Source organism: Schistocerca serialis, chromosome 6, assembly GCF_023864345.2.
Source record: "Schistocerca serialis cubense isolate TAMUIC-IGC-003099 chromosome 6, iqSchSeri2.2, whole genome shotgun sequence".
Lineage (NCBI taxonomy): Eukaryota > Metazoa > Arthropoda > Insecta > Orthoptera > Acrididae > Schistocerca > Schistocerca serialis.
Genome location: NC_064643.1, coordinates 262,030,857 through 262,058,696, shown reverse-complemented (window position 1 = coordinate 262,058,696; position 27,840 = coordinate 262,030,857). Strand labels below are relative to the sequence as shown.

General features: G+C 39.4%; 1 protein-coding gene across 2 annotated transcripts in view; it reads left to right on the top strand.

Moving 5' to 3' along the window:
- Nucleotides 1-27,840, top strand: part of LOC126483775 (uncharacterized) — a 150,822-nt gene that overhangs the window by 99,707 nt on the left and 23,275 nt on the right. For both annotated transcript variants that reach the window (XM_050106931.1, XM_050106930.1), the window contains exons 7-8: nucleotides 15,051-15,233; nucleotides 15,341-15,451. In XM_050106931.1, coding sequence (XP_049962888.1) covers nucleotides 15,051-15,233; nucleotides 15,341-15,451 — 294 coding nt within the window. The remainder of the gene's footprint in view (nucleotides 1-15,050; nucleotides 15,234-15,340; nucleotides 15,452-27,840) is intronic.

Genomic DNA, 27,840 nt, shown 5'->3' with positions numbered 1-27,840 from the left:
GCAGGGCCCACCGACCAAGTGGGCTTGACCTCCGACACCGACATTGCTCCTCAGGCACAGTCCAGCACTAATTCCCAACAAGCCCCTTCTTCCTCATTCTGTCTGCCTCACGGTGCACGGAAAGCCAACTCGCCAAAGATATGCGGTGACCAGAGACTCCAATCCGATCTCGATATTGACATCGCAGCGAGTACTGAGAAGGCGGGTGGCTTTGAAAGACAAAAAAAATTTAAATAGCGAGCCGTACCAGCTCAATTCCCTCATAACAACAAAAATTATCAATGTTTGACAATATGTAGTAATTGGATAGATAAAAAAAATCTACTCACCAAGCAGCAGCAGGAGAATATACACATGAAAGAAGGTTTTACTTTGCAAGCCTTCAGAGTCAGTGGCTCGTTCTTCTGGCAGAAGGGTTCCTCCTTCCCAATCAACCCTTCTGCCGGAAGGAGGAGCCACTGGCCCCAAAACCTTCCAAAGTAAAACCTTTGTGTGTGTGTGTGTGTGTGTGTGTGTGTGTGTGTGTGTGTGTGTTCTCCTGATACCACTTGGTGAGCAGATCTTTTTATCTATCCAGTTACATTAGAATGACCTAGTCTGAAAGATGATGATATCTATCAGTTGTTCTCCAACACGCCTGGCTTCCAGTCTTTACTGCCTCTATGTTATATTATGTTATGTGTTATGTGGAGGAGTGATAAGGAGGAGTGGACCAATTTCATACTGTCCAGCACACATTTTCATTGCTATATTTCCTGTCAACATATTTGAGTTTTGCTTTGCTTTCTTAATGACCAGAATTAGTTTCTTTGTTGTTTTTTTTTCTTTATTATTCTCGTAAATGTGATTATATTTGTTTCCTGAATTGGGTCCCAGATACTATTTTTACTTCAATTTTACTGTTTTTTTTGGAGCTCTTTTATTATTTTCAAAGGTTTTATTGTTTTGGGGAAATGGGGATACTTGTTCCTAGATGTCGTTTGTTTTTAGATGCCTGTGAAATTGGGCTTTTGAGACGTACAGCTTCAATGGTGAATTCATTGTTAAAACTGTTGTTATGGTCTAGAACAGTCAAAGGCTGGAAATTTTCTTTGGTGAATATGTGATGATATGTTGGATAAAAGTCCTGCCGCAAGAACTCCTTGCCAACCTTGTGTACAGTATGGGAGCACATTGCAGAGCATGCAGTGTGAAGTCATCACACATCCTATTACAAACCAATGTTCCCTTTTGTCATGTTGAAGGAACCATCAGGAGTCATGGTGAGTTAAGTGCAATTATTGTATTTGAATAAAAGTGTCTTTTCTGTACATCCTTTTGTATTTCTTTCTGTTACCTTCTGTATTATACTGTAGTAGATCTGCGTAGGTGTGTCCAAGTATAGGGAGGTGAGCTACTTGGCAGTGACACATCACACAAAAGTTACTTTTGTTCTCAAGTGTAGTTGTTAAATAAATAACATCATATTGCAGCTTTTTGATAGGCATGTTTATCTTTTTCAAATACTTAGAAACTGTAGAGCACCAAGGGCACAAAATTTGTTTTCTCGGACCGTTTGTGCACAGAAAAGTGTTCACTCCATTATTACCCTGTCATCTGACAGAAGCCACACCAGTGCTGAATTGTAATGAGAATGGCACAGAAAGCCTGTGCAACTATATTGAGGTATCAAATAAAAAAATAAAAAAAAAAGCCCTCACAATCCTATTCCAGCAATCCATATCAAATTCATAGCCCTTCTAAACCAGTTACAGTTATCACTAGATGACATTCCTGACTTCATTTAACCTAGGCATCATACTCTACTTTCTGCTTACTCATTTCTTTTATCCCCAGCCCTTGTTCCAGCAGCTTAACTTCATGCTACTTGCCACTTTCCCGGTGGGTGTGAACCCTTCACCACCTTGGCTTTGTGCAGCAACCCATGTTCACTTTGGTCTTCATTCGCTTCCTAAGGGCGCTACTCTAGCCTCGCTCTATCACTGTAAGTTTCATGACCTTCGTGATAGTACCTTTGTGTACACTGATGGCCCTCGGGCTGGCCGTGGTGTCGGGTGGGCCTTCATCATCGGCTTCCGGAACACTACTCAGTATTTACAGCAGAGCTCTTTGCCCCTGTATCAGGCCACGCAGTACATCCAGAGACACATGCTTTTCCATTGCATCATCTGCTCTGACTCTGTCAGTGCCCTTCAGAGCTTCTGTGTACTGTACGCCATCCCTCCCTTAGTGCAACGGGTCCATGAAAACTGTCACTTGCTCACTCTTAATGGAGTCACTGTGATGTTTATGTGGGTTCCTGCTTGTGTCGATCGGGAAACGAGGCAGCTGCTGCTGCTGCTGCCAAGGCTGCAATCCCTGTATCTCAGCCCACTAGTTCCACCATTCCCTCTGATGATCTTTGTGTTGCTGTTTGTCAGCAGGTGATGCCACTTTGGCATCACCACTGGTCCTCCCTTCATGGGAACAAGCTCCAGGAAACTAAACCTCTCCCAGCAGCCTGAACGACCTCCTCTCAGCCCTCTCGCCATGAGGAGATCATTTTAGCTAGGTTGTGTTTTGGGCACTGTCGTTTTAGCCATTGCCATTTGTTAAGTGGTGCTCCCCACCACTTTGTACTCATTGCACACAACCTTTGATGGTTGACCACACACACACACACACACACACACACACACACACACACACACACACACACACACACAACTAATTGGAGAGATTCTCCTACCTCCACCTCCAAGCGGTGGTAGGAGAACACACATATAAAAAGGTATTACAGTTTGCAAGCTTTTGGAGTCAATTGCTCCTTCTTCTGGCAGAGGAGATGAAGTGGAAGGAAGAAGGGTGAAGGAAAAGGACTGGTGAGCCCAGGTATTTAATTTTGTTTGATTTAGTTTCTAAGCACACTCCTTTCCACATTTTTTCTGTTTGTTTATTTTCATGATACTTTTTGCCCTTATTTACATATTAAACTCCCTTCGACTAAGTACTTTACTTTGGATTGCACTATATTACCTTAATATTTATTGGAGCTCACTGTAATATTCTCTTTATCCAGATAATTGGCTTTGTATATGCACAAGAAAATGCGAGAAAGAATTGCTATGAAAATTGGTCAGGTGCGAATAGGACTTGCACCCTGAAGGTTCCGTACAAACTTAATTATGTATTTAGATAGTTCATTCATTCTGGGAATCAGTCATGATGATTTTTACCTGTTATGAACATTGATACTGTCGTCAGTCCCACAGATTCCAAGACTTTCAAGAATGTTTTAATTTTAAGTTTGAAGTGCAGTAATACATGAAAAAAGAAATATTTTTTTCATGTGATAAAATTAACTATTTTCTGACTTTTCCTTTACTTGTGCTGTGAAACCTTTCTTCTTGCCAAATTTCATGATTCTATGTCAAGGGGAAATATCTCATACGTTTTAATGAGTGAGTTTGCAGGTATCAAAATACGTGACATATATGATAGTATGTTTTGATTGCACTTACTTAGAAGCTTCACATTTTTACACCACCAAAGGACTAGAGACCTCAGTATGTGGCATGAATTTCAACTTGATGTGTCTACCTGTTCCTGAGAAAAAGGATACTCAACAGATTAACAGATGGACTGACAGACAATATCCGCTAACAATTTTTTTTCTGTGTGTTATAATTGTAAATTAACACTTTTATGGTTTCTTTCCTTTGGTTGCAGTATGAAACCTCACTTATTGCCAAATTTTATGGTACTAGGTCAACAAGAAGTACCCTATAGGTTTTGATGAGTTTGCAAGTATCAAAATATGTGATATAAATAGCTGTGTCTTTTGATTGCATTGACTTAGATGCTTCACTTTTTTACATTGACAAGAAACCGTACTCGTTAATATTTGACATAAATTTCAACTGGACCCATCAACCCATTCCTGGGATACAGGGTTTCAGACAGTCGGACAACAGAGTAATCCTATATGTGTTCTGATTTTACCAATTGAGGTACATAACCCTCAAAACACTACTTCTTCATTTCACTTCCACTGTTATGGTACTGTTAATATATTACTGTTTATATATGGCTCTCTCATAGGAGAGATTTGCAGACCCAGAATCCAAATATTTAGGTAACTGATAGGAGCAGCAGTCAGACTGTATGCCTTTAATTTGGTTAAAGTTTTTTTTGGAGCAGGTTTGGCCACAGCATGCAAAGCTGCACACGTGCATGGTGTGCTGCAAGCATGTGATCTGATGCTAAGACTTTCTTGGCACTATTTGGTACATTTTGGCTTTGCTCGGTCCTTCTTGGAAGTACTTGGTGCAATGCGACGTTTCATTTAGCAGTGCAGTGCAGCATTTTTCAGTGGGCACGACTTTCTTAAGTTCTGCAGAATCATTGTGTTAGTGCCGTTTATCCTTCATTATTTGTTAATGGTACAAAGGAAGGTCATAGATCCAGTGGCTATTTGCACAGAAAGAGGCAGCTAACAATCTATCGCCACAAGTCTTTAAAAATGAATGGGAATGACATACGAGAAGGGTGAGAAGTCTACAGGGTGGTGATTCTTCTGAAAAACCTGGAACTCTCAGAGAATTAAATTTTACCTGAAAAAATCAGAGAAATCTCAGGGAATTTCAGGAATTTCATAAAATTTCAGCGAAGTCTGTACTTTTAACCTAGCATTGTAATTGAATTTTATTGAGTTTTATAAATCACAAATTTTAAAATACTTAGTATTTCAAAGGGTGTTAATTATACAAATATTGTTGCAGAAGAAGCTGAGTAGCGCCTTGGTATAGTGGTTATGATACTTAACTGTTGCATGGAGGATCATGAGCTCAAAACTCACCTGGACTCTACAATTTTAATTTCTTTATTTGGGTTGAGTACATTCCAGAAGTATCCACAAATGTCAAGAATCATTGTACTGGAATGTTCTGTAGCTGTATATATACTGTATGTGTTCTGGCTGGAGGCAGTTCACTCTGCGCTCTTGTATGTGCAATTGCTGAATAAACCTTCGTTAAGTGAAGTTAGTGTTCGTCATTCGTCTACTCACACCTTCTTCTACACGACAATATTATACCATCATTGTGACACAATCTTCCTCCTCACACCTGGAATTCTCAGGGAATTTTTTTCCAACTTTGAGTAGGCACCCTGATTCTTGACCTATTACACAGTTGCACAGTCAAAGGGTACCATTACAACACCATGGAGAAAGAATCTGAAGATTAAGTTCATGATGAAAGAGTAAAAAATTACAACTGTCAACAAAGGATTTATATGGGATTCATTGTTTTATACACCAAGAAGCATTTTGTGCTAAATTCTCAGGCTTGGAGCACGTGATGAATTTGGTGGTACAAATAGTGAATTTGCTGAAGTCACATGTAGTATTACATTATCAGTTGCAACTGTTTTCAATAGAATTGAGCAAAGAGTGTGGAGAATTTATATATTACTGCAAAGTACATTTGTTAAGTCACCATGCACTGTACTTTCACTGTGTTGAGGAGTCTTACTACTTTTTGAGCTTTCATCACATCCAGTCTTTCTCTTTGACTGTGTGAAGCAAGTATATGTGGCATAAAAGAACAACTCCAGTTGCACACTGAGGGTGGTGGTGCGAATGGAATAACAAGATTTCCGGTGTGAAGAAACAGCACACCAGTTGCATGTTGCAGGAATGATTTTTCGATTTAAAACTTGCTATTTTTGAATTACTGAACAAAAAAAGGAAAGCAGAAATGAAAATTAGAACATCCAGAATGGCTTGCAGACATTAAATTTTATGTGGACTAGATGGCACACTGTCCGTAGTAATACAGTGCAAGGTGAGAAAGAACTCATTTCTGATTTGATGGGGATGCATTTCAAAGGGAAATTGCACTGTGGAAAGGACAAATTTTGCCAAAAAACGCCGTCCACTTCCCAAAGCTCAGTGGAATTAGAGAAAATGTAAGTTTTGAGAAATTCATTGTGGTTTTCATAGAATGTCAAGGCTAGTTTTCTTAATGTCTTGAGAACTCTGGCAATCTTACGTTTGTTTTTGGGACTGTTTGCCATTGCAGTTGACAGCATCTCTGTGTGGATGGAACTGTTCTATCTGCAGTGTAATTCTCCTTTAAGAGACAAATTCTTTAATGTTAAAACCATCCAGAAGTTCTAAGTTGTTTTCCTCAGGAAGAGTTTACATTTCTCCATAATGAGATTGAAAATATGATACGATATTTGAATTGACGTGTATCAGAAAAAAATGCAAAAAAAAAAAAAAAAATTGTTTTGTTTGTGATGTATGTTGTTGAGTAGGGCTGTTGATTTTATATATATATATATATATATATATATATATATATATATATATATATATATATATATATATATATATATATATGTCTAAAAAGAAAGATGATGAAACTTACCAAACAAAAGCGCTGGCAGGTCGATAGACACACAAACAAACACAAACATACACACAAAATTCTAGCTTTCGCAACCAATGGTTGCCTCGTCAGGAAAGAGGGAAGGAGAAGGAAAGACAAAAGGATATGGGTTTTAAGGGAGAGGGTAAGGAGTCATTCCAATCCCGGGAGCGGAAAGACTTACCTTAGGGGGAAAAAAGGACAGGTATACACTCGCACACACACACATATCCATCCACACATACACAGACACAAGCAGACATATATATATATATATATATATATATATATATATATATATATATATATATAAATAAAAACAAAGATGATGTGACTTACCAAATGAAAGTGCTGGCAGGTCGACAGACACACAAAATTCAAGCTTTCGCAACAAACTGTTGCCTCATCAGGAAAGAGGGAAGGAGAGGGAAAGACGAAAGGATGTGGGTTTTAAGGGAGAGGGTAAGGAGTCATTCCAATCCCGGGAGTGGAAAGACTTACCTTAGGGGGAAAAAAGGACGGGTATACACTCGCGCACACACACACACATATAAAAAAATCACACATATACAGACATAAGCAGACATATTTATGAAATATGTCTGCTTATGTCTGTATATGTGTGGATGGATGTGTGTGTGTGTGCGAGTGTATACCCGTCCTTTTTTCCCCCTAAGGTAAGTCTTTCTGCTCCCAGGATTGGAATGACTCCTTACCCTCTCCCTTAAAACCCACATCCTTTCGTCTTTCCCTCTCCTTCCCTCTTTCCTGATGAGGCAACAATTTGTTGCGAAAGCTTGAATTTTGTGTGTATGTTTGTGTGTCTGTCGACCTGCCAGCACTTTCATTTGGTAAGTCACATCATCTTTGTTTTTAGATATATTTTTCCTACGTGGAATGATTCCCTCTATTATATATATATATCAGCGTTTTTTTTTTTTTTTCATCCCGGTATATCGATATCAAAACAGCTATGACGAGTGCCAATATTTTTATTTTATATTATATTTTTTTCATAATTTTCAGAAAATATTTGAAGTTATTCTTTTGAAAATGTAGTAGGATTTAATTCATCACATCCAGTCTTTCTCTTTGAAGCAAGTATATGTGGCATAAAAGAACAACTCCAGTTGCACTCAGGGTGGCGGTGCGTATGGAATAACAAGATTTCCAATGTGATGAAACAGCACACCAGTTGCATGTAAAAAAAAAAAAAAATTGACATACCTAGTGCACCATTTCTTCACATCGACATTCTTCAAAAACATTTGTTGAAAGTGCTGAAGAAGAATGTAAATGACAAGATTGGTCGTTGCAGTAGGCAGGGACATGTGAGGGACAATTCTGACGTAATTGGCACTCAGTGCTACCAACAGAAACTGTAACGCTTAGTTACACCATGCAATTTTGACTCTACAGCTGCTAGATCGCTGACGTTTGCAGAAATAAAACCACAGAGAAATCGATATGTAGTGTTCCAGACAAATCCGAAATGTGACGAAACTGAATGACGGACCCATCAGACGCCTTTTATTGTGCTACTTTCCTGCAGTTAACATTGTTAGCAAAGTGGTTATTGCCAAGTGTGAATGCACACATCATTTTCATTTCAATTCTTGCTCTAAGGTGGACAGGCCGGCTGCTAGCTTGTTGATTTGCAGAAATCAATATTTAAATGTACAGCTCTAAAACCAGCAGTAAAATTTATTGATACATTTTTTGGATATATCGAGAGCCAATAATTATATTTTTTTTAAATATCAATGTATCGGATTGCCGTTATTTTTAAAAATATTAACAGTCTTATTGTTGAGACATGTAAAATATGACACCAGTTGTTCATTGTTTCTTGTGTGACTGCAATGGGGAGGAAACATACAGTAGATATAATAATGAAATTGCTCCATATGCTAAAGCATCCCAAAGAATTTATTTAACAATTGTCAGCAAACTTCTAAATGTAAACCATTTATAGCATGAAGAATATCGAGTCTGTATTCAGTTTCTTGCCATGTTATTTGTAAAATGTCATCTGTCACTGTTGCAATCACATCAGTGATATGATGTCTTGAGAAAGGAATATCATCCACTTTGGTCGCATACATGTGATCCTTCACGAACCCGCACAAGAAGAAATCGAGCAAGGTAATATTGGGGAAAGGTGGTGACCAGGCAGTATGTCCTCCATGCCCAATGTGCTGACCCATTCACTGTGTTTTCTGCAAAGAATGGTCCAAGAATCCTGTCATGCATTGCCCACACCAAACATTCAGTTAGACTTATCATGAACATGTTCATTGATAGCAAGCGGATATTGCAAGGCCCAAATCTGAACATTATGCTGATTAACAATTTCTGGTATGTAAAAGGTTGCCTCACCTGAAAATAAACATCTTTCCAGGAAGCTGGCCGCAGAATATCCATAGCAAATTTTTGTCAGCACAGTTTGTTGTTCAGCATCAGGTGTTGCAGAAACTGCACTTTGTAAGCATACAAATAAAGATGCTGATATACTACATGATGCAGTGTTGCTCAGGGTACATTAAGTTACCTAGATGCCTGCAGAATTGAGTTACACAGGCTTCTGAGAAACACTTGTATTGTGTCGTCCACTGTCTCTTCCGAAACACTAAGACATGCACCGCCAGAATGTTCCAGAACACTTCCAATTGCCAGAAACTTAACAACAGCATTCCTTAATCATTTTCACATCAGACGAATCACATCCTTACTACCTACATATGGCAATTTCTTTGTACAGCAGTTGGCGATTTTGTGTCAGCTAAATACACCAACCATACCACTGCTTGTGCACACTGCTGTGGAATTGCCATTTTCACTTGTGCTGCATTTTGGGAGCAACAGTTGGCATGCCTGGCATTCGAGTATAGATTCTTTGAAATGCTCTAGTAAATGGTGCGATTTCATCATATCTACTACTTTTTTTTCCTGTGGGCCTTCAAAATGTGGGAGGTCTGAAAGGGTCAGCCTATATTTTAGTAATATTTGTTATCTCATTGGGCAATTTATTTTACAGTCATCTTCCCTGATAGAAAAAGTTTTGAGGTTTTTGTTTTTTGTTTTTCCTTGGTAAATGTAAATCAAAACTGGCTCTTGTTCCTCGATTACATTTAGAACTAGTAGTGAAATACTTAATAGTTTCTTGTCCGGCATTTGGAACATCTTGGTGACAGTTCCACAACTGTGGTAACTGTTTTGGAGTAAATTTTGCCACCAGTTGCACTTTCATTTTTAATTAAAGCCATGACTGATTTCTGTGGTATCATCAATGCCTACACCATGGTGCAAGCTGCCTCACGGCCACAGGTCACATCATACAATCCAAGTCCATCTGTTCTTAGTGCAGGTGCAGTACTGGCCACTTGGACAGGCGGGCACAGCCCATACACATAGCTGTCTCCACAGTAACATAGCAGTTCCTGGCTATTGTACCTACATGAAATAGCTGTAAGACTGTACTGCACCTATCACGCTGTACTGTGCTGCAGTCAACTCCTCGACGTCACATATTTCCCTATGTTACCTGGGGCATCGTAAGTGTATGCTGCATCTCACTCCAGCAGTCTCACATTGGACTGCAATACTGCTAATAAAGCAATGCTACACCATTTGGCACTCTGGTACCGTACTGTTCAGGGATTCTGCTTTACAGCACTCCAGCTTTGGTGTCATACACGGATTCTACCGACTTGTCATACACGGACTGTGCCGACAGCAATCCCAAGGGTTGCTCTAGCTCAGTCTTTGTAGTATTGTATTATTAAGCTTTCAGCTTTTCCCTTGTTGCGGAATAAACTTGTTGTCAACTAATGCCTGCTGTTATTTGTTGTTCCCGATTCGCATACTTCAGGCACCCTGACATATGTATGTCTACATCTAGATAATGGTCTTTAAACTACAAAGAAAAGTACAAGTGGTGCAGTCTTATTTTTACAACAAAAAAAAACTTAATTAGGTTTTCCATGAAGGAACCAAAGATTGGTAGATGAACTCACTTGGTGCAGCACTGATGCCAGTTTTTTAAAGAGTTCTTCACAGTGAACCTGATTACTACTACTAGTTATTATTCTTACAGCCCATTACTCCAGTTTAAAAACTGTCCATGTTTTGTGCCTTCGATCCCCAGAAATGAATCCCATAGTTAAGAACTGATTGTAGGTAGGAATACAATGCCAACACAAGACATTCACTGTTATAAACTGATGATAAAATCCGAGACTACCGTATTTACTCGAATCTAAGCCGCACTTTTTTTCCGGTTTTTGTAATCCAAAAAACCGCCTGCGGCTTAGAATCGAGTGCAAAGCAAGCGGAAGTTTTGAAAAATGTTGGTAGGTGCCACCACAACTAACTTCTGCCGTCGAATATATGTAGCGCTACACAGGCATGCTTTGTAGGCACAAAGATAAATTCTGGTGCCAAAATCAATGCGTCAGTAAATAAATTAAAAAAAAAAGATGGAAGACGAGCTTTTTTTCTCCGCCCCGAGTTTCGACCACTGCATTTTCATACATTATCCAACGAAATAATACAAATTCCGAATTGTTCATCTTCGAATGTAGCAGAATTTCAATGTACTACGAAAATCCGACTGGCAAGACTGTTTGGGATGTTAGTCAATATGGCCAACTGTAAGTTCTGAATTTTTTCCTACCTGTGAGAAGAGATGGTTGCTAATAGGAACCCGATGAATGTGAATCACATGCAGTATTCTCTTCACCATAAGAGTAATACGAATATAAACATTTTACCATGTATTCTTTTGTGTTTCCTGCTATCTCATTTAAATCCTGTCTGCCTAATAAACTACGAAACTACAGACAACAGCAAACGCGGAAGAATATACGTATCGTGTCATGTTTATATATTATTCTTATGCCTAATAGTGATACAGCCAGAAATGAAGCACGGCAACTGACTAGATTTTTAAATCTAAGATGACTCTAATTTCTGTGCAGAATTTGACGTACTAAAGAAGCGGCCGCAAAGATTTTCAAACGGGGAAAAAATTTCGCCTAACTCTCGTTCAGAACATGTTCTATCATACGCAGTCTATTATTTGGTTCTTGTTGATCATTATCAAAGAAAGCAGCAATGTAAGTAACAACAAATAGCAGTCTCTTGCCATTGTTTCGCTAATGAGACGATTCCTCTCTCTTGTTTTTTAATTGTAAGCGGCGGTAGTGCGCACAAAAGCAAGCCATGCCGCGAGCGGCGACAGGCCGTAAACACGCACTATCAGAATGCGACAAACAATGTATGACACAGCACAGTAACGCATTTTCAGCTTAGAGTGACGTAAACACCTATAACAAAGAAAACGGCACTTATCAGATCAAAGCAAAATAAGCAATCGATCCAAACCAGACGAAGCACGTGAAAAAGGAAGGGTACCCGTATAAATACGGACGGAGCGCCTGACGCATAGCAATGGCTACGTGGTAAAGTTTAACTGCTAAGCTTACAACTCGAACCAAACTACTGTAGCTGTATCGTCATTCATTATACCTAAATTGTGTCTCATATTAGAATGGACCAACTTTGTTTCGATTTGGAGGTGCGGCCTAAAACTTTTCTCTCTCCTTGAGTTTCGAGTCTCAGATTTCAGGTGCGGCTTAGATTCGGGAAATTTTTTATTCCTTTGTTTTGAGTCTCATTTTTCAGGTGCGCCTTAGATTCGAGTAAATACGGTACCCATAACATGCTTTTCCCCAATGTCTTTGTGCGATCATTCCATGTTAATTGACAATCATTACCTCCCATCAAAACTTCATGTTTGTTACACAGTCTGAAGATGTGTTATCTATGCTTAATGTAACAGAATTGTTTTCACTCTTTATCCTAAAGTGCATACTAGTTGATTACTTTTTCTTCATTGATTATTTACTGTATAGTGTCCATTCATAAAGATGCTTGAGGATTTCATTTGCTTTCTCTAATAGGAGCTCTGCTGTCTTACCAGTGACTGAAGTTTCTGTTGTCAGCAAAGTAAACTTTTTCTACATATCTTATACTGCCTGGAAAGTCATTGGCATACTTAGAGAACAGAACTGGAACAAATACACTACCCTGAATAACACCTGAGTTTGTTTCTCGTCTGAAGCTTGTCTTTCTAAACATTTATCATAGCAGTCAAGCCATATGCAAATTATTTTTGCATATCTTTTATTATAACCATTTGTATCACATGTATTTTAAAGTGGATGTTTATTTTTTTACTATACACAGCATTACAATATCTCCATTTCACCAGAGGATTATCCGTAAAAGGGAAGCAACATACGGAAAATGTGCTATCATTTTTGTCCAAGGGTCAAAAGGATTAATGGGATAAAATGGTCCATTTACCTCCATCTTCCCATCTGGTATGTCTCTTATAATTTGGGGGCATTTACAGTACCAGAAAGCCTTAGCAGTCTCCTATACTCCAGTTTTTTCCTCCCTTTTGTCAGAAGCAGGAATGCCAAACAATTTTCCTTCTACCTTGATAGATTTTCGCTATCCATATTATAAATACACTACTGGCCATTAAAATTGCTACACCACGATGATGACGTGCTACAGATGCAAAATTTAACTGACAGGAAGAAGATGCTGTGATATGCAAATGATTAGCTTTTCAGAGCATTCACACAAGGTTGGCGCCGGTGGCGTCACCTACAACGTGCTGACATGAGGAAAGCTTCCAACCAATTCCTCATACACAAACAGCAGTTGACCAATGTTGCCCGGTAAAACGTTGTTGTGATGCCTCGTGTACGGAGGAGAAATGCGTACCATCACGTTTCCGACTTTGATAAAGGTCAGATTGTAGCCTATCGCGATTGCGGTTTATCGTAACGCAACATTGCTGCTCGCGTTGGTCGAGATCCAATGACTGTTAGCAGAATATGGAATCGATGGGGGCAGGAGGGTAATACAGAATGCCGTGCTGGATCCCAAATGCCTTGTATCACTAGCAGTCGAGATGACAGGCTTCTTATCCGCATGGCTGTAACGGATCGTGCAGCCACGTCTCGATCCCTGAGTCAACTGATGGGGATGTTTGCAAGACAACAACCATCTGCACGAAGAGTTTGATGACTTTTGCAGCAGCATGGACTATCAGCTCGGAGACCATGCCTGCAGTTACCCTTGAAGCTACATCACAGATAGGAGTGCCTGCGATGGTGTACTCAACGACGAACCTGGGTGCACGAATGGCAAAATGTCATTTTTTCGGATGAATCCAGGTTCTGTTTACAGCATCATGATGGTTGCATCCATGTTTGGTGACATCGCAGTGAACGCACGTTGGAAACTTGTATTTGTCATCGCCACATCTGTGGCTCTAACCTTCATTCGATCCCTGCTAAACCCTACATTTCAGCAGGACAATGCACGACCGCATGTTGCAGGTGCTGTACGGGGCTTTCTGGATACAGAAAATGTTCGACTGCTGCCCTGGCCAGCACATTCCCAAATCTCTCACCAATTGAAAACGTCTGGTCAATGGTGGCCGAGCAACTGGCTCGTCACAATACGCCAGTCACTACTCTTGATGAACTGTGATATCGTGTCGAAGTTGCATGGGCAGCTGTACCTGTACACGCCATCCAAGCTCTGTTTGACTCAATGCCCAGGCGTATCAAGGCCCTTATTACAGCCAGAGGTGGTTGTTCTGGGTACTGAATTCTCAGGATCTATGCACCCAAATTGCGTGAAAATGTAATCACACGTCAGTTCTTGTATAATATATTTGTCCAATGAACACCCGTTTATCATCTGCATTTCTTCTTGGTGTAGCAATTTTAATGGCCAGTAGTGTATTAATATTAGTTTGACAGTGTTATGAAAAGGATAGATTGTTACTCACCATGTAGCGAATATGTCGAATTGCCAATAGGCACAACAGAAAGACTGTCAAACAACTAAGCTTTTAGCCAGATATCCTTCTTCCAAGTTAGGCAACATAAACACACACACACACACACACACACACACACACACACACACACACACACACACATTCATGCAAATGCAACTCACACACATATAACCACTATCTTCTGGCCGCCGAGACCAGACCCTGTTGTTGTGCCTATTTGCGACTCGACATTTCCACTATATGTTGAGTAGCAATCTATCCTTTTCATAATATTATCATTATTCCATTCTGGATTCTCCATTATTAGTTTAGAATAGGCTAGAACACAGTTTTGTAAAATTAAGAGTAACACTGCTTGTAATGAACCAATTGTAAGTTATTGTATGACAGAAACAAAGATCTTGTCCCATGCACCAACCAAATGCAGTCCTGTCGTCATACAAGCCAGTGAGATCACATTGTTCAACAGTAACTGAAAAAGCAGAGCAGTTATAACCTTGGTGGTGCATGAGGATGGATTTCAACATTAACAAACAACAGAAATTTGTTCCTAGTGGATTAACTGGTAAATTTATTTACAAATTTAATGCATTTTTATCATGCATTTTAATACATTGCTTTTTAGTAAAAGCTGACCTCTGCAATTAAATGTCAACATTACACAACATCATGATGCATAAACATTTTTTTAAAAAAACTTTGTGATTTATGCAGTTCATTTATTCATGTACAGAATTTACTGCTTCCAGATTGTGGCCAGAAATTTTCAGCAAAGAGTAGTTTGTATGTTCACGCTAAAAAACATAATGCTTCAAAAGGTGACCAGCAAGCAAAAGCAACTTTTTGTTGCCCCATTGAAAAGTGTAATCGCAGTTATTCAATGAAATCTAGTTTAAGGCAACATATGCTGAAAATCCATACACCAGTTTTAGGTAAGTATATATGGCTATTATTAAGTAATTTTAACTGCATGTTCAGTATCTATGGTATTTTGTCAGTGAACATAACTGAAAGTATCGTTTTTTCATATATATGACAGCAGAAGATACCACCCAGCTAGAGTACATAACGTTATTAACATCAAATGATGACAGTGGCTCATTAGAAGGTCTCGAAATGCTCTCTGAAGATGGACAGCTTACATCACCTGGTAATTTAATTAAATTACTTTTTATTTATGTTATTTATAAGGTACTGGACAGGACACTTGTTACAGCTGTGGGAGTGATGAATCATCTTATAAATGAAATGATTAATACATAAAATATACATGGTAGAACGTGTTTTTTTTTTCAAAAACTGTGTTCCTTAACCATGGAGAAATATGTGGAGGATTCAGCATTAACATGAACCAAGTCTATGTTTATTTTTATTTATTTTTTATTTACATGTCTGGTTCCTTAGGATCAAATTGAGGAGCAAATCTCAAAGGTCATAGAACATGTCAGTGCATGAAATTGCAACATAAAAGTAATAACCAATAAAAAATAAAATGTTTATGAACCCAAAAAAAGTCAAATGATAAGTTTGAGTAAACACAATCAACAATATAACATAAGAATCAGGTTGATTTTTCAAGGAACTCCTCAACAGAATAGAATGAGTGACCCATGAGCAAATTCTTCAGTTTAGATTTGAAAGCGCTTGGATTACTGCCAAGATTTTTGAATTCTTCTGGTAGCTTATTGAAAATGGAAGCAGCAGTATACTGCACATCTCTCAGCACAAAAGTTAAGGAAGTGCAATCCAAATGCAGATTGGATTTCTGCTGTGTATTAACTGAGTGAAAGCTGCTAATTCTTGGGAATAAGCTAATATTGTTAACAAGAAACGACAGTAAAGAATACATATATTGAGAGGCCAATGTCAAAATAGTGAGACTAGTCAAAAGGGGTCGACAAGAGGTTCGTGAACTTACACAACTTATTGCCTGAACTGCCCATTCCTGAGCCAGAAATGTCCTTTTAGAATGAGCAAAGTTACCCCAAAATATAATACCGTATGACATAAGTGAATGAAAATAAGCAAAGTAGACTAATTTTCATGTCGAACGATCACTTACTTCAGATACCGTTCGAATACTAAAAATGGCAACATTAAGTCTTTGAACAAGCTGAACTGTTCAGTTTCACTAATCTTTCTGTGAAATTAACATCGGGTTCTGTTGAATTGTGTGTTGTTGTTGTTGTGGTCTTCAGTCCTGAGACTGGTTTGATGCAGCTCTCCATGCTACTCTATCCTGTGCAAGCTTCTTCATCTCCCAGTACCTCCTGCAGCCTACATCCTTCTGAATCTGCTTAGTGTATTCATCTCTTGGTCTCCCTCTACAATTTTTACCCTCCACACTGCCCTCCAATACTAAATTGGTGATCCCTTGATGCCTCAGGACATGTCCTACCAACCAATCCCTTCTTCTAGTCAAGTTGTGCCACAAGCTCCTCTTCTCCCCAATTCCATTCAATACCTCCTCATTAGTTATGTGATCAACCCATCTAATCTTCAGCATTCTTCTGTAGCACCACATTTCAAAAGCTTCTTGTCTAAGCTATTTATCGTCCATGTTTCACTTCCATACATGGACACACTCCATACAAATACTTTCAGAAACGACTTCCTGACATTTAAATCTATACTCGATGTTAACAAATTTTTCTTCTTCAGAAACACTTTCCTTGCCATTGCCAGTCTACATTTTATATCGTCTCTACTTCGACCATCATCAGTTATTTTGCTCCCCAAATAGCAAAACTCCTTTACTACTTTAAGTGTGTCATTTCCTAATCTAATTCCCTGAGCATCACACGACTTAATTCGACTAAATTCCATTGTGTGTTAGAAACTGTAAAAACTGAATCTTACTGAGATTTAGCGTTAGTTTATTTTCTACAGCCCATGAACTTTTGTCATGAACTGCAGTATTTGAAATCGAGCCAATGTCGCTTGCAACGTCCTTTGCTACCAAGCTAGTGTCATCAGCAAACAGAAATAGTTTACAATTACATGTAATAGTAGAGGGCATATCATTCATATAGATAAGAAACAGGAGTGGCCCCACCACCAATCCCTGGGCACCCCCAATTGACAGTACCCCACTCAGACCCCACATCACAGCCATTCTCAACACTGAGAATAATGACTTTTTGCTATCTGTTGTTGAAGTAGGAGGTGATTTGGGCTGCTCCCCATATTTTGTAATTCTTCAACTTCTGGAGCATTATATCATGATCAACACAATCAAAGCCCTTAGTTAAATAAAAAAAATATGCCTAGCATTTGAAACCTTTTGTTTAATCCATCCAGTACCTCACAAAGAAAAGAGAATATAGTATTTTCAGTTGTTAAATGACTTCTAAAGCCGAACTGTACATTCAGTAGCAAATTATGTGATATAAAATGATCAGTTATCCTTGCACACACAGCCTTTTCAATAACTTTAGCAAACACTGATGGCATAGAAATAGTTCTAAAATTGTCTACTTTATCCCTTTCCCCCTTTTTTTTTAAAGCAGCTTCACAACTGAGTACTTTAATCGTTCAGGAAACTGACCATCCTAAAGGAAAAATTACAAATATAGCTAAATACAGGGCTAACATGTGCAGCACAGTACTTTAATAATCTGCTAGGCACTCCATCACATCCATGAGAGTCCTGTCTTCAGTGATTTAATTATTGACTCAGTGTCCCCCTTGTCAGAATCACAGACAAGTATTTCGGACATCAATCTCGGAATGGCATTTGCCAAGAGAGTTATTTGATTCCTTGTAGAAACTAATTTTTTATTTAATTCACCAGCAGTGCTCAGAAAATGATTGTTAAATACTTTACATATATCTGACTTATCAGTAACAGAAATATTTTTACTGAAAACTGACTTAATATCGTCGACCTTGTGCTGCTGACCGGACACTTCCTTCACAACTGACCATACGGTTTTAATTTTATCCTGTGAATTAGCTATTCTATTTGCATACCACATACTCTTTGCTTTCCTAGTAAAATTTTTAAGCACCTTATAGTAATGTTTGTAATGGGCTACCGTAGCTCAATTGTGACTAGCCTACTTCTAATATTTTGATATAATTCCCGCTTTGTTCTACATGATATCCTTATCCCACTAGTCAGCGACCCAGGCTGTGTTTTACTGCTAGTACCCCATTTAGAATGTTCTAATGGAAAGCAACCCTCAAAGAGCATGAGAAATATGTCAAGGAAAGCATTATATTTGTCATCTATGTTATCGGCACTATAAACGTCCTGCCACTCTTGTTCCTTAATGAAGTTTAAAAAACTCTCTATTGCTGTTGGATTAGCTTTCCTACATAGTTTGTAATTATATGTGACATTTGTTTGAGTACAAAAGCCTTTTAGTGTTAAAATTTGTGCATCATGGAGTGAAAGGCCATTCACCCTTTTACTAACAGAATGCCCATCTAGTAATGAAGAAAGAATAAAAATATTGTTTATGGCTGTGCTACTGTTCCCCTGCACCGTAGTTGGAAAAAACAGTCTGTATCAGATCACATGAGTTTAGGAGATCTACCAACATCCTTTTTCGTGCACAATCATATAAAAAATTAATATTGAAGTCACCACATGTAACTAATTTTTGAAAGTTCCTATAATGTGAACCAAGACCCCTCTCTAGCTTGAGCAGAAATGCTCTGAAGTCACAGTTGGGGGATCTATAAACAACAACAATTAGAAGTTTAGTTTCCATAAATTCAACTGCCCCTGCATAACATTCAAATATCTGTTCAGTGCTGTGCCGTGATACATCTCAAATGGAGTACTGTTTTTTACATACACAGCCGCTTCCCCACCCCACAAGAAACTCCTTGAAAAACAGCCTGCTAATCTGTATCCTGGTAAAGGAAACCTCTGAATTGTCAAATTATTTAAGTGGTGCTCCGATATACCAATAATTTCAGAGTCAACATCTGTAAGCAGTTCACTAAATTTATCTGTAGTACCTCTTATATTTGGATGAAATCTGCTGATTCCTTCTCTACTTGGGAACCTGACATCCACTTAAGGTGATTCCTTAGTTAGTTATACATATCAGCTGACTTCAATCTAAAAAAAGGTGCAGCTCTAACACCAACTACTACAGGAATTTTTCCATGAGTGATCCCACCACCACCCACTACACTGTCACCTATAAGCTTTGCCAGCCTCCCCTTCCTATACCTATTGAGGTGCAGGCCATGCCTAGTGAAACCCAGTCAACTGATAGTCTCAACTGACACCACTGCAATGTGACCCATGCCTCTGCCATCAGTGTCTTCTCCAGTCTCATGTTAACAAGTCTAACAGCTGCATTAAGATGAGGCTGATCATGACACTGAAACAGTTTAGTCGCACCAGTTTGAGTTGCTATCTTTACCACATCATCGCCAACATCATATTCCCAGTCCCTATCAAGACTATTCCCCACTCCACCCACAGCCACTACCTGATTCTCTGTTGTAAAATTCCTACATAACTCCCCTATTCTGTCAATCACCTGCACTAGACTTCACAATGCTGATGACCTAGTACTCACTCTCCAACACTTCCTCCAACTGCTGGCTCTACCGTGCGAACTACCTAGCAGCAGAGCCTTCTTCTTTCTGTTAGACTTTGCAACTGACTTAGACCTCCTAACTGCTGAGGACTACTGCATGTTTCCTACACCTACATCTACACCTACAGCTTCAAGAGGCTCCTCTCCACTCATCTCTGACAGTTAGCCAAACCTATTGCATAAATGCAAAATACAACTGTCTGAATACCACCACTTCCACGCCCTCCTCCTAACTGCGTTCTTGCCAACTGCCAGTTCCCATTACCCAGCACCCTTCACTTTCCTCAACCTACCTAGTCCCTCCTTTGCGTATTGTAACTGCATCTGAAGAGGCACAGATCTTACACTCCTACTCCTCTATCAGTTTAATTCTACTTCAGATTCTGCAATCCCAGGAGAGAAACTCACTAGAATGCCAACTGGCTTTCCCACTGCATTTCCCCCAATGAAAATACTTTGAACAAATCCCAAACCATAACCCACTACTCACAAACCTACGAAAAAGCCCACACTTCTCGCTTGTGATAAAATTTTAGTTACTAAAAAAAAACTAAACATCTACATTACTTAAGTTAAATTACACCAGTAGAACTATTTACAGAACTAACTATAGTGATCTTGAAATTCTCTGTCTAATAAGAAAGCAACAACTTTTATCAATACTAATAAACAACTACTAATACCAAACCAACAAAACTTCACAAAATTTATTAGCTAAAACCAAAAATTCAAGTGGCCACTGGAACACTCAACTAACTTAAAACAGCGAATGAAAATTTTACTGAAATATTTCACTAGAAACAATTAAGAAATGTCAGCTGAAAACTATTGCACAAAATTTACTAAATAACTTTGACGCACAGAAAACTCTTATAAAAACACTGCTAATATTTGGATGAACAATTGAAAACTACTAAGTTTAATTTTCTAATACAGTGCACAAACAACTTTGACAGTGAAACTTCCTGGCAGATTAAAACTGTGTGCCCGACCGAGACTCGAACTCGGGACCTTTGCCTTTCGCGGGCAAGTGCTCTACCAACTGAGCTACCGAAGCACGACTCACGCCCGGTACTCACAGCTTTACTTCTGCCAGTACCTCGTCTCCTACCTTCCAAACATTACAGAAGCTCTCCTGCGAACCTTGCAGAACTAGCACTCCTGAAAGAAAGGATATTGCGGAGACATGGCTTAGCCACAGCCTGGGGGATGTTTCCAGAATGAGATTTTCACTCTGCAGTGGAGTGTGCGCTTATATGAAACTTCCTGGCAGATTAAAACTGTGTGCCCGACCGAGACTCGAACTCGGGACCTTTGCCTTTCGCGGGCAAGTGCTCTACCAACTGAGCTACCGAAGCACGACTCATGCCCGGTACTCACAGCTTTACTTCTGCCAGTGCCTCGTCTCCTACCTTCCAAACTTTACAGAAGCTCTCCTGCGAACCTTGCAGAACTAGCACTCCTGAAAGAAAGGATATTGCGGAGACATGGCTTAGCCACAGCCTGGGGGATGTTTCCAGAATGAGATTTTCATTCAGTTGGTAGAGCACTTGCCCGCGAAAGGCAAAGGTCCCGAGTTCGAGTCTCGGTCGGGCACACAGTTTTAATCTGCCAGGAAGTTTCATATCAGCGCACACTCCACTGCAGAGTGAAAATCTCATTCTGGAAACATCCCCCAGGCTGTGGCTAAGCCACGTCTCCGCAATATCCTCTTTCAGGAGTGCTAGTTCTGCAAGGTTCGCAGGAGAGCTTCTGTAAAGTTTGGAAGGTAGGAGACGAGGTACTGGCAGAAGTAAAGCTGTGAGTACCGGGCGTGAGTCATGCTTCGGTAGCTCAGCTGGTAGAGCACTTGCCCGCGATAGGCAAAGGTCCCGAGTTCGAGTCTCGGTCGGGCACACAGTTTTAATCTGCCAGGAAGTTTCATATCAGCGCACACTCCACTGCAGAGTGAAAATCTCATTCTGGAAACATCCCCCAGGCTGTGGCTAAGCCATGTCTCCGCAATATCCTTTCTTTCAAAAGTGCTAGTTCTGCAAGGTTCGCAGGAGAGCTTTTGTAAAGTTTGGAAGGTAGGAGACGAGGTACTGGCAGAAGTAAAGCTGTGAGTACCGGGCGTGAGTCGTGCTTCGGTAGCTCAGTTGGTAGAGCACTTGCCCGCGAAAGGCAAAGGTCCTGAGTTCGAGTCTCGGTCGGGCACACAGTTTTAATCTGCCAGGAAGTTTCATATCAGCGCACACTCCGCTGCAGAGTGAAAATCTCATTCTGGGAACTTTGACAGTACTTAGCTTTATAACCACTACAGATGCAACCGCATGCCACAAAATTTAAACACACTACTGAGGTGTGACACTTGGATGAACGATGTAAGCACACCCGTGAATAACAGACCACTAGAGTCAATAACACAGAAGCAAAGACTGAGATGAATGAAAAGTCACTAATAAGTTACTTTTACAGCAAATATTAACACAAATAAACCTTAAAATAAGAAACTGGAGACTAAAACTTTATACAATGACGAGCAGTTTCAACAGCAGTGCAGCATGTCTGGCTTTTTCTCTATAGAACCTACCTACATCTGCATCTATACTCTGCAAGCCAACATAGGGTGTTTGGCAGAGAGTATTTATCATTTTCCTTCTTCCAGTCACAAATGGTCAGTGGGAAGAGCGACTGCTGGGAAGCCTTCAAGTGGGTTTTAATCTCTGATTTTGCCTTCATGGTTGTTTCACAAGATGTACTGAACTTAGTTCACTTCTACTAGGAAGCTGTAAAGAAAGTGTGTGTCATAAGATTTATTATCAATATTGGTTTTATATCACAAAATTTACAAATGTGTTTCTTATAATGTTAACACACAGAACTTCCTCTTTCATTTTTCATAGAAGTGGTACAAATTGTCACAATTGCATGTTAAAATATTCTTAACATTCTAGTCATAAACAACAGCACTGTGAGAAAGCTGTAAAAGTAATTAGAGCATTATGTTGTGTGTCGTAGGGCACCCTAGAATATTGTTCAACATCTGTAGAGCACTTGTAAGAAACAAAAATCTACTATGGTTCGTTTATATCTAACAATGTAAAACAAGTTGTGAAAGCAAGCTCACAAGTAGCTGTCCACCTGTGCTAAATGTCCTTCCTTCACAACTAGTTGAGCAGATGCATAATGTGGGCTGTATGTGGAACAAACATACAAAAATAATTCACCTTTCCCAAAAAAGCTTGCAGCTTCTGAGAGTTTTTGGGATAGGGTAGAGTGTCAATGGCAGGAAGTTGTGGTCAGTGGACTGGCCCCCTTGTTTGTTGACCAAGTGCCCACTTGCTCCTGGATAAACTGCCGTGTGTGCGTGCGACACTTGAGGCCTGCATCATGTAATGTAGTAAAGAGGGTAGAAAGATTGCCCACATGGTTGTGACACATAGTGCCTTGACAATTAAGTCACTGAGATAGTACAAGCAGAGATGGACATGGTTAACTGTTCCAGATATGTCTGGAAGATTACCGGCGTGGAAGAGATCAATGGGGCAAGTGCTTGTATTTGTATAAGCCAAAGCGTCAGCTGATGACCATAATACATAACGATTTGTCATCTAATGAGATCAGCGAATATACATCAGCAAGATCTATCTTAAGGAAGACAGTCACTTCCACAAAGCTTTGTGAAGAGGACCTCTTTCTGTGGTAAGGGGCAGGCTTCCAAGTGTGTGTGGTCACTGATTGTGCCCTTTAAAGCCAGAAGCAAAATAGCTCCACAGTCAGTTGTGATTTCTCTGTGTTATTGTATGACTTGGTTCTGAATTTGCTATGTCTTGGATTTTTGGTCTGGACTTAAGGACTTGTTATTCTGCAATGCTGTTTCTGTTTATCTTCTGTTCATTGGAGTTGATGTCATTGCTTCTAACATATTCTGATGTATCTTGTTATCTCCCCCCTCCTCCCTTCTTCCATCTATTGTCCACATTAAACAATGCCCAGCCCAAGTAATTAATAAGCAAAATATTTTATGAAGATTTGAGAGGAGTGGAGATTACAATAAACTTTCAAGTTTACTTAGCTTGTCATGTTGAGACGTCTCCAGTTCTTCTTGGTTAAGGATCTGATTCTTAAAGCTGAAAATCTAACATAAGGGCCTCATGGGTGGTTTGTATTACATAAATTGGAAGATTGTTGTTGCAGAAGTTTTTTATGTGAATGTATTTTCCACTGATTTTCTCCCATTTCAGTATATCACACAGTATTTCAATTTTTTACATTAACAAATCCGAAATTACATTGTTCACACCTACTACACAAAAATACATCCAATAACATCAGAGGCAAGCTTACAACTCCCTCATTCTGTGGAAGTAACAGTATGCCCAAGGGTTTACAATTTTTCTTAACAAATGAATTCCTACAAGTTTTTGGCACATTATCAATTTCAATTATTATTTCATAAATGGATACAGAAATAAACATAGTAAAGAGTACAGGATTGCGTAATTAATAATAGAAATTTTGACGCTCGAGCGAGCGTGCCTGTGTACAAAGTATGCCAACCAAAAATAAAATGATTTTGTGTGGTTCCGTTTTTGTTTCACAAATGCAAGCCTATACCTGTTCCTTCAGTATTTCTTCAGGTAACACAGCGATAAATTGTGTTGCCATATGACCAAGTGAGCAACAGTAATATAAAACACAAAGCGTGCTTGGCGAGAAAAAATTTACCATCAGTTCAAAAAAATTACTCTAGTTATGAACTAGCAACATAATCCCACATCGAGGCAGTTGTCTATGAGATAATTAGTGACTGAATAAGCAGATAACAGAGATCTGATGCAACTTCACTACTTAATGCTTTGAATGCGTCAGTACTGTCTCTTTAACACCTGTCCATGGCAACATAGAGTTATAGTGAAAATTTATTACGTTATTTTTTAATAAAACAGTAGTTTAGCTCATATTATGGAATTTTATTTTCTCCTTTTTTAAATAAACTAAGATTAAACTGTGATTTTGATCATACTTGACTTACCTTGGTAACATAGGAAAACCTATTCTTTTAATGTGTACAAAGTGTGCTGCGCGCCCGCTCATGTTATGAAAAATGGCGCGCGGCGCGCCTGATCTGTTGTTAAGTGTGCAAATAATTCATAATTTCAAATGTTTCAAAAAAAAAAATTAACTGTACATTCAGAACTAGTATTTATCGATTATAACATCGAAACTAAAATATTTTATAAAGTAATTCCTTTTCATAAATTTTTGGTTGAAATATAACATAATGTGTATAAAATTATATGGAGGTTTTCAAAAAAGCAACTGAGATGATATTGACCTGTCCTAAATTCGGAAAAAAGTAATAATAATAATAAAAATAATATTGATATTGTCAACTACTGTTGAGGTAAAGTAATGCTAGAGGAGGATGTCCCATTACAATTTGTACTGCAGTTTATATGAGGTGCCTTATCATCTTGATGTATTCTTTCTTCTAGGGCTGTACATTTCTCAGTCTCCTTGGCTACTACATTTTTATGAAAAGCATAGTTGCTACGCACCCTATAGTGGAGATGCTCGATCACAGAGAGGCACAACAAAAAGACTGTCAGAAAGTGAGCTTTCCACTTGTGGGGGTGAGGAGGAGGGTGGGGTGGGGAGGGGGAGAGATAGTAGGGTGGGGGTGGGGGATGGTAAAGTGCTGCTTCTGGAAGCATACAGGGATGAGGTGGAGAGAGGGTAGAGCAGCTAGGTGCAGTCGGGATGTTAGGTGGAGAGAAAGGGGGGGGGGGGGGGGGGAGGTAGTGGAAGAAAAGAGAAGTAGAAAGACTATGGGTGCATTGATGGAACAGAGGGCTGTGTAGTGCTGGAATGGGAACAGGGAAGGGGCTAGACTGGTAGGCAATGACTAACGAGGGTTGAGGTCAGGAGGATTATGGGAAGGTAGAATATATTGCAGGAAGAGTTCCCACCTTGTTGGTTATCAAGCCCATGTAGAATGCAGATTAGCTTGTGGTTGCAGATTAACTTGTACATCACATGACTGGTTTCACAGGTAGACTTGTCCTTCACAAGATAGGTGATGCTTTTAACCAGAATGGAATAGGTGGTGGTGGAAGGATGTATGGGATTGGTCTTGCTGCATCTAGGTGTATTAAAGGGATACGAGCCAAGAGGCAAGGGGTTGGGAGCAGTGGTTGTGCAAGAATTGATGAGGATATTGTGTAAGTTCGGTGGGCAGTGGGAGGAATGTCCTACCCACTATCCTTCCCACCCCTCACACAGTGGTATTCTGACACCCACCAGACTTTCGCAATATCCTCATCCATCCCTATACAACCTCCGCTGCAAACCCCTTGTTTCAAGGCTCATGACCTGTAATAGACCTAGATGCAAGACCTGTCCATTACGTCCTCCCACCACCACCACCACCACCACCACCACCACCACCACCTTCTTCAGTCCAGTCACCAGCATCACCTATACCATCAAAGCAAGGGCTGCCTGTGAAACTGGACATGTGATCTACAGGCTAAGCTGCAACCACTGTGCTACATTCTATGTGGGCATGACAAACAACAAGCTATCTGTCTGCATGAATGGCCCCTGACAACTGTGGCCAAGAAACAGCTGGACCACCCCATTGCTGACCATGCCACCCAATATGACATTCTTCATTTCAGTGACTGCTTGATAGCCTGGATCCATCCCACCAACACCAGCTTTTCTGAATTGTGCAGGTGGGAACTCTCTCTGCAACTCTCCCTACATTCTCGTAACCCTCCTGACCTCACCCTTTGTTAGTGAGTGTATTGTTACATTCCATCCTGGGTTTTCCATTGTTTGATTTTGGCTGTTTCCTATACCTTTCATGTGAATCTTCTAGATTTGCTCTAGCATTCATGATATATCTAGTGATCCATTTCCCTATGATCTGAGTAACATTTCCAATATTTTAACATTTCCAGCACTTGTCAGCCAACACTCTAGAACTACTTTTACAGGTTCAGTATTCTTATTCTGTAGCTCAATCAACTGCCCCCTCCCTTATATACTGTGTTTTAACTGCTTCCGGTGATTGTTCTGCAATCCTGATTTTCTTCAAAAATAGGTCTTTCTTTCTTTCTTCTTCTTCTTCTTCTTCTGTTTCTTTCGAATAACCCTTTTGGTAGGTACGATGAATCAACTTTGGCTGCTCTTCATTGTATTAGATTTCCTTAGTTTCTGAATTTCCTTCATCCTTTTAGAGTGGTGTCCCCTTTCTTCTTGAGTCCACTTTTGTCTAATTGTTTTCTTTCTCTCCTGAAATTCTGCATTTTGAACTGCCTTTCTGAAATGTGTTCTGTTTTCTATTGTGTCTATTTTAATTCCAGCATTTTCCATGTTGTTTTCATCCTCTGTGAACCATGCTAGCTTGGATTTGTAGCTATTGAGTAATGTGAGTATCTGCTTGGTTAGTCTGTTGTTATCCATTCTGAATATATGTCCAAAAAGCTGTAGTCTTCTCTTCCTCATTACATCAGTTAGTTTTTCAGTTTACAAGTATAGCTCTCTGTTTGGTCTTATCCTGTATTCAGCATTATCGTTTCTTAAGCTCCCAGTATTTTCCTTAAAATTCTTCTTTTGACCTTCTCTAGTCTCTCAAGATCTCCATTTCTTGTTAGTTTAAGTGTTTCTGCCACATACAGAGCTTCAGGTCTGGCCACTGTTTGATAGTGTCTTAATTTCGTGTTCCAGGACAAGGATTTTTTGTTATAAACATTTTTGGTCATATGAAACTCTCTTTCAATTTTGTGCACTCTAGTTTATATAGCTGTCTTTTCTTTTGCATTGTATGTAATCCACTCTCCTAGGTATTTATAGGAATATGTTTTGTGTATTGTATTGTTGTCAACTGAAATATTTTGAGGAGAATCACTGATGTTTGTCATGAACTTTTTTTTTTCTTCAAAGGATATTTGTAGTCCTACTTTGGCTGCTTGTTTTTGCAGTT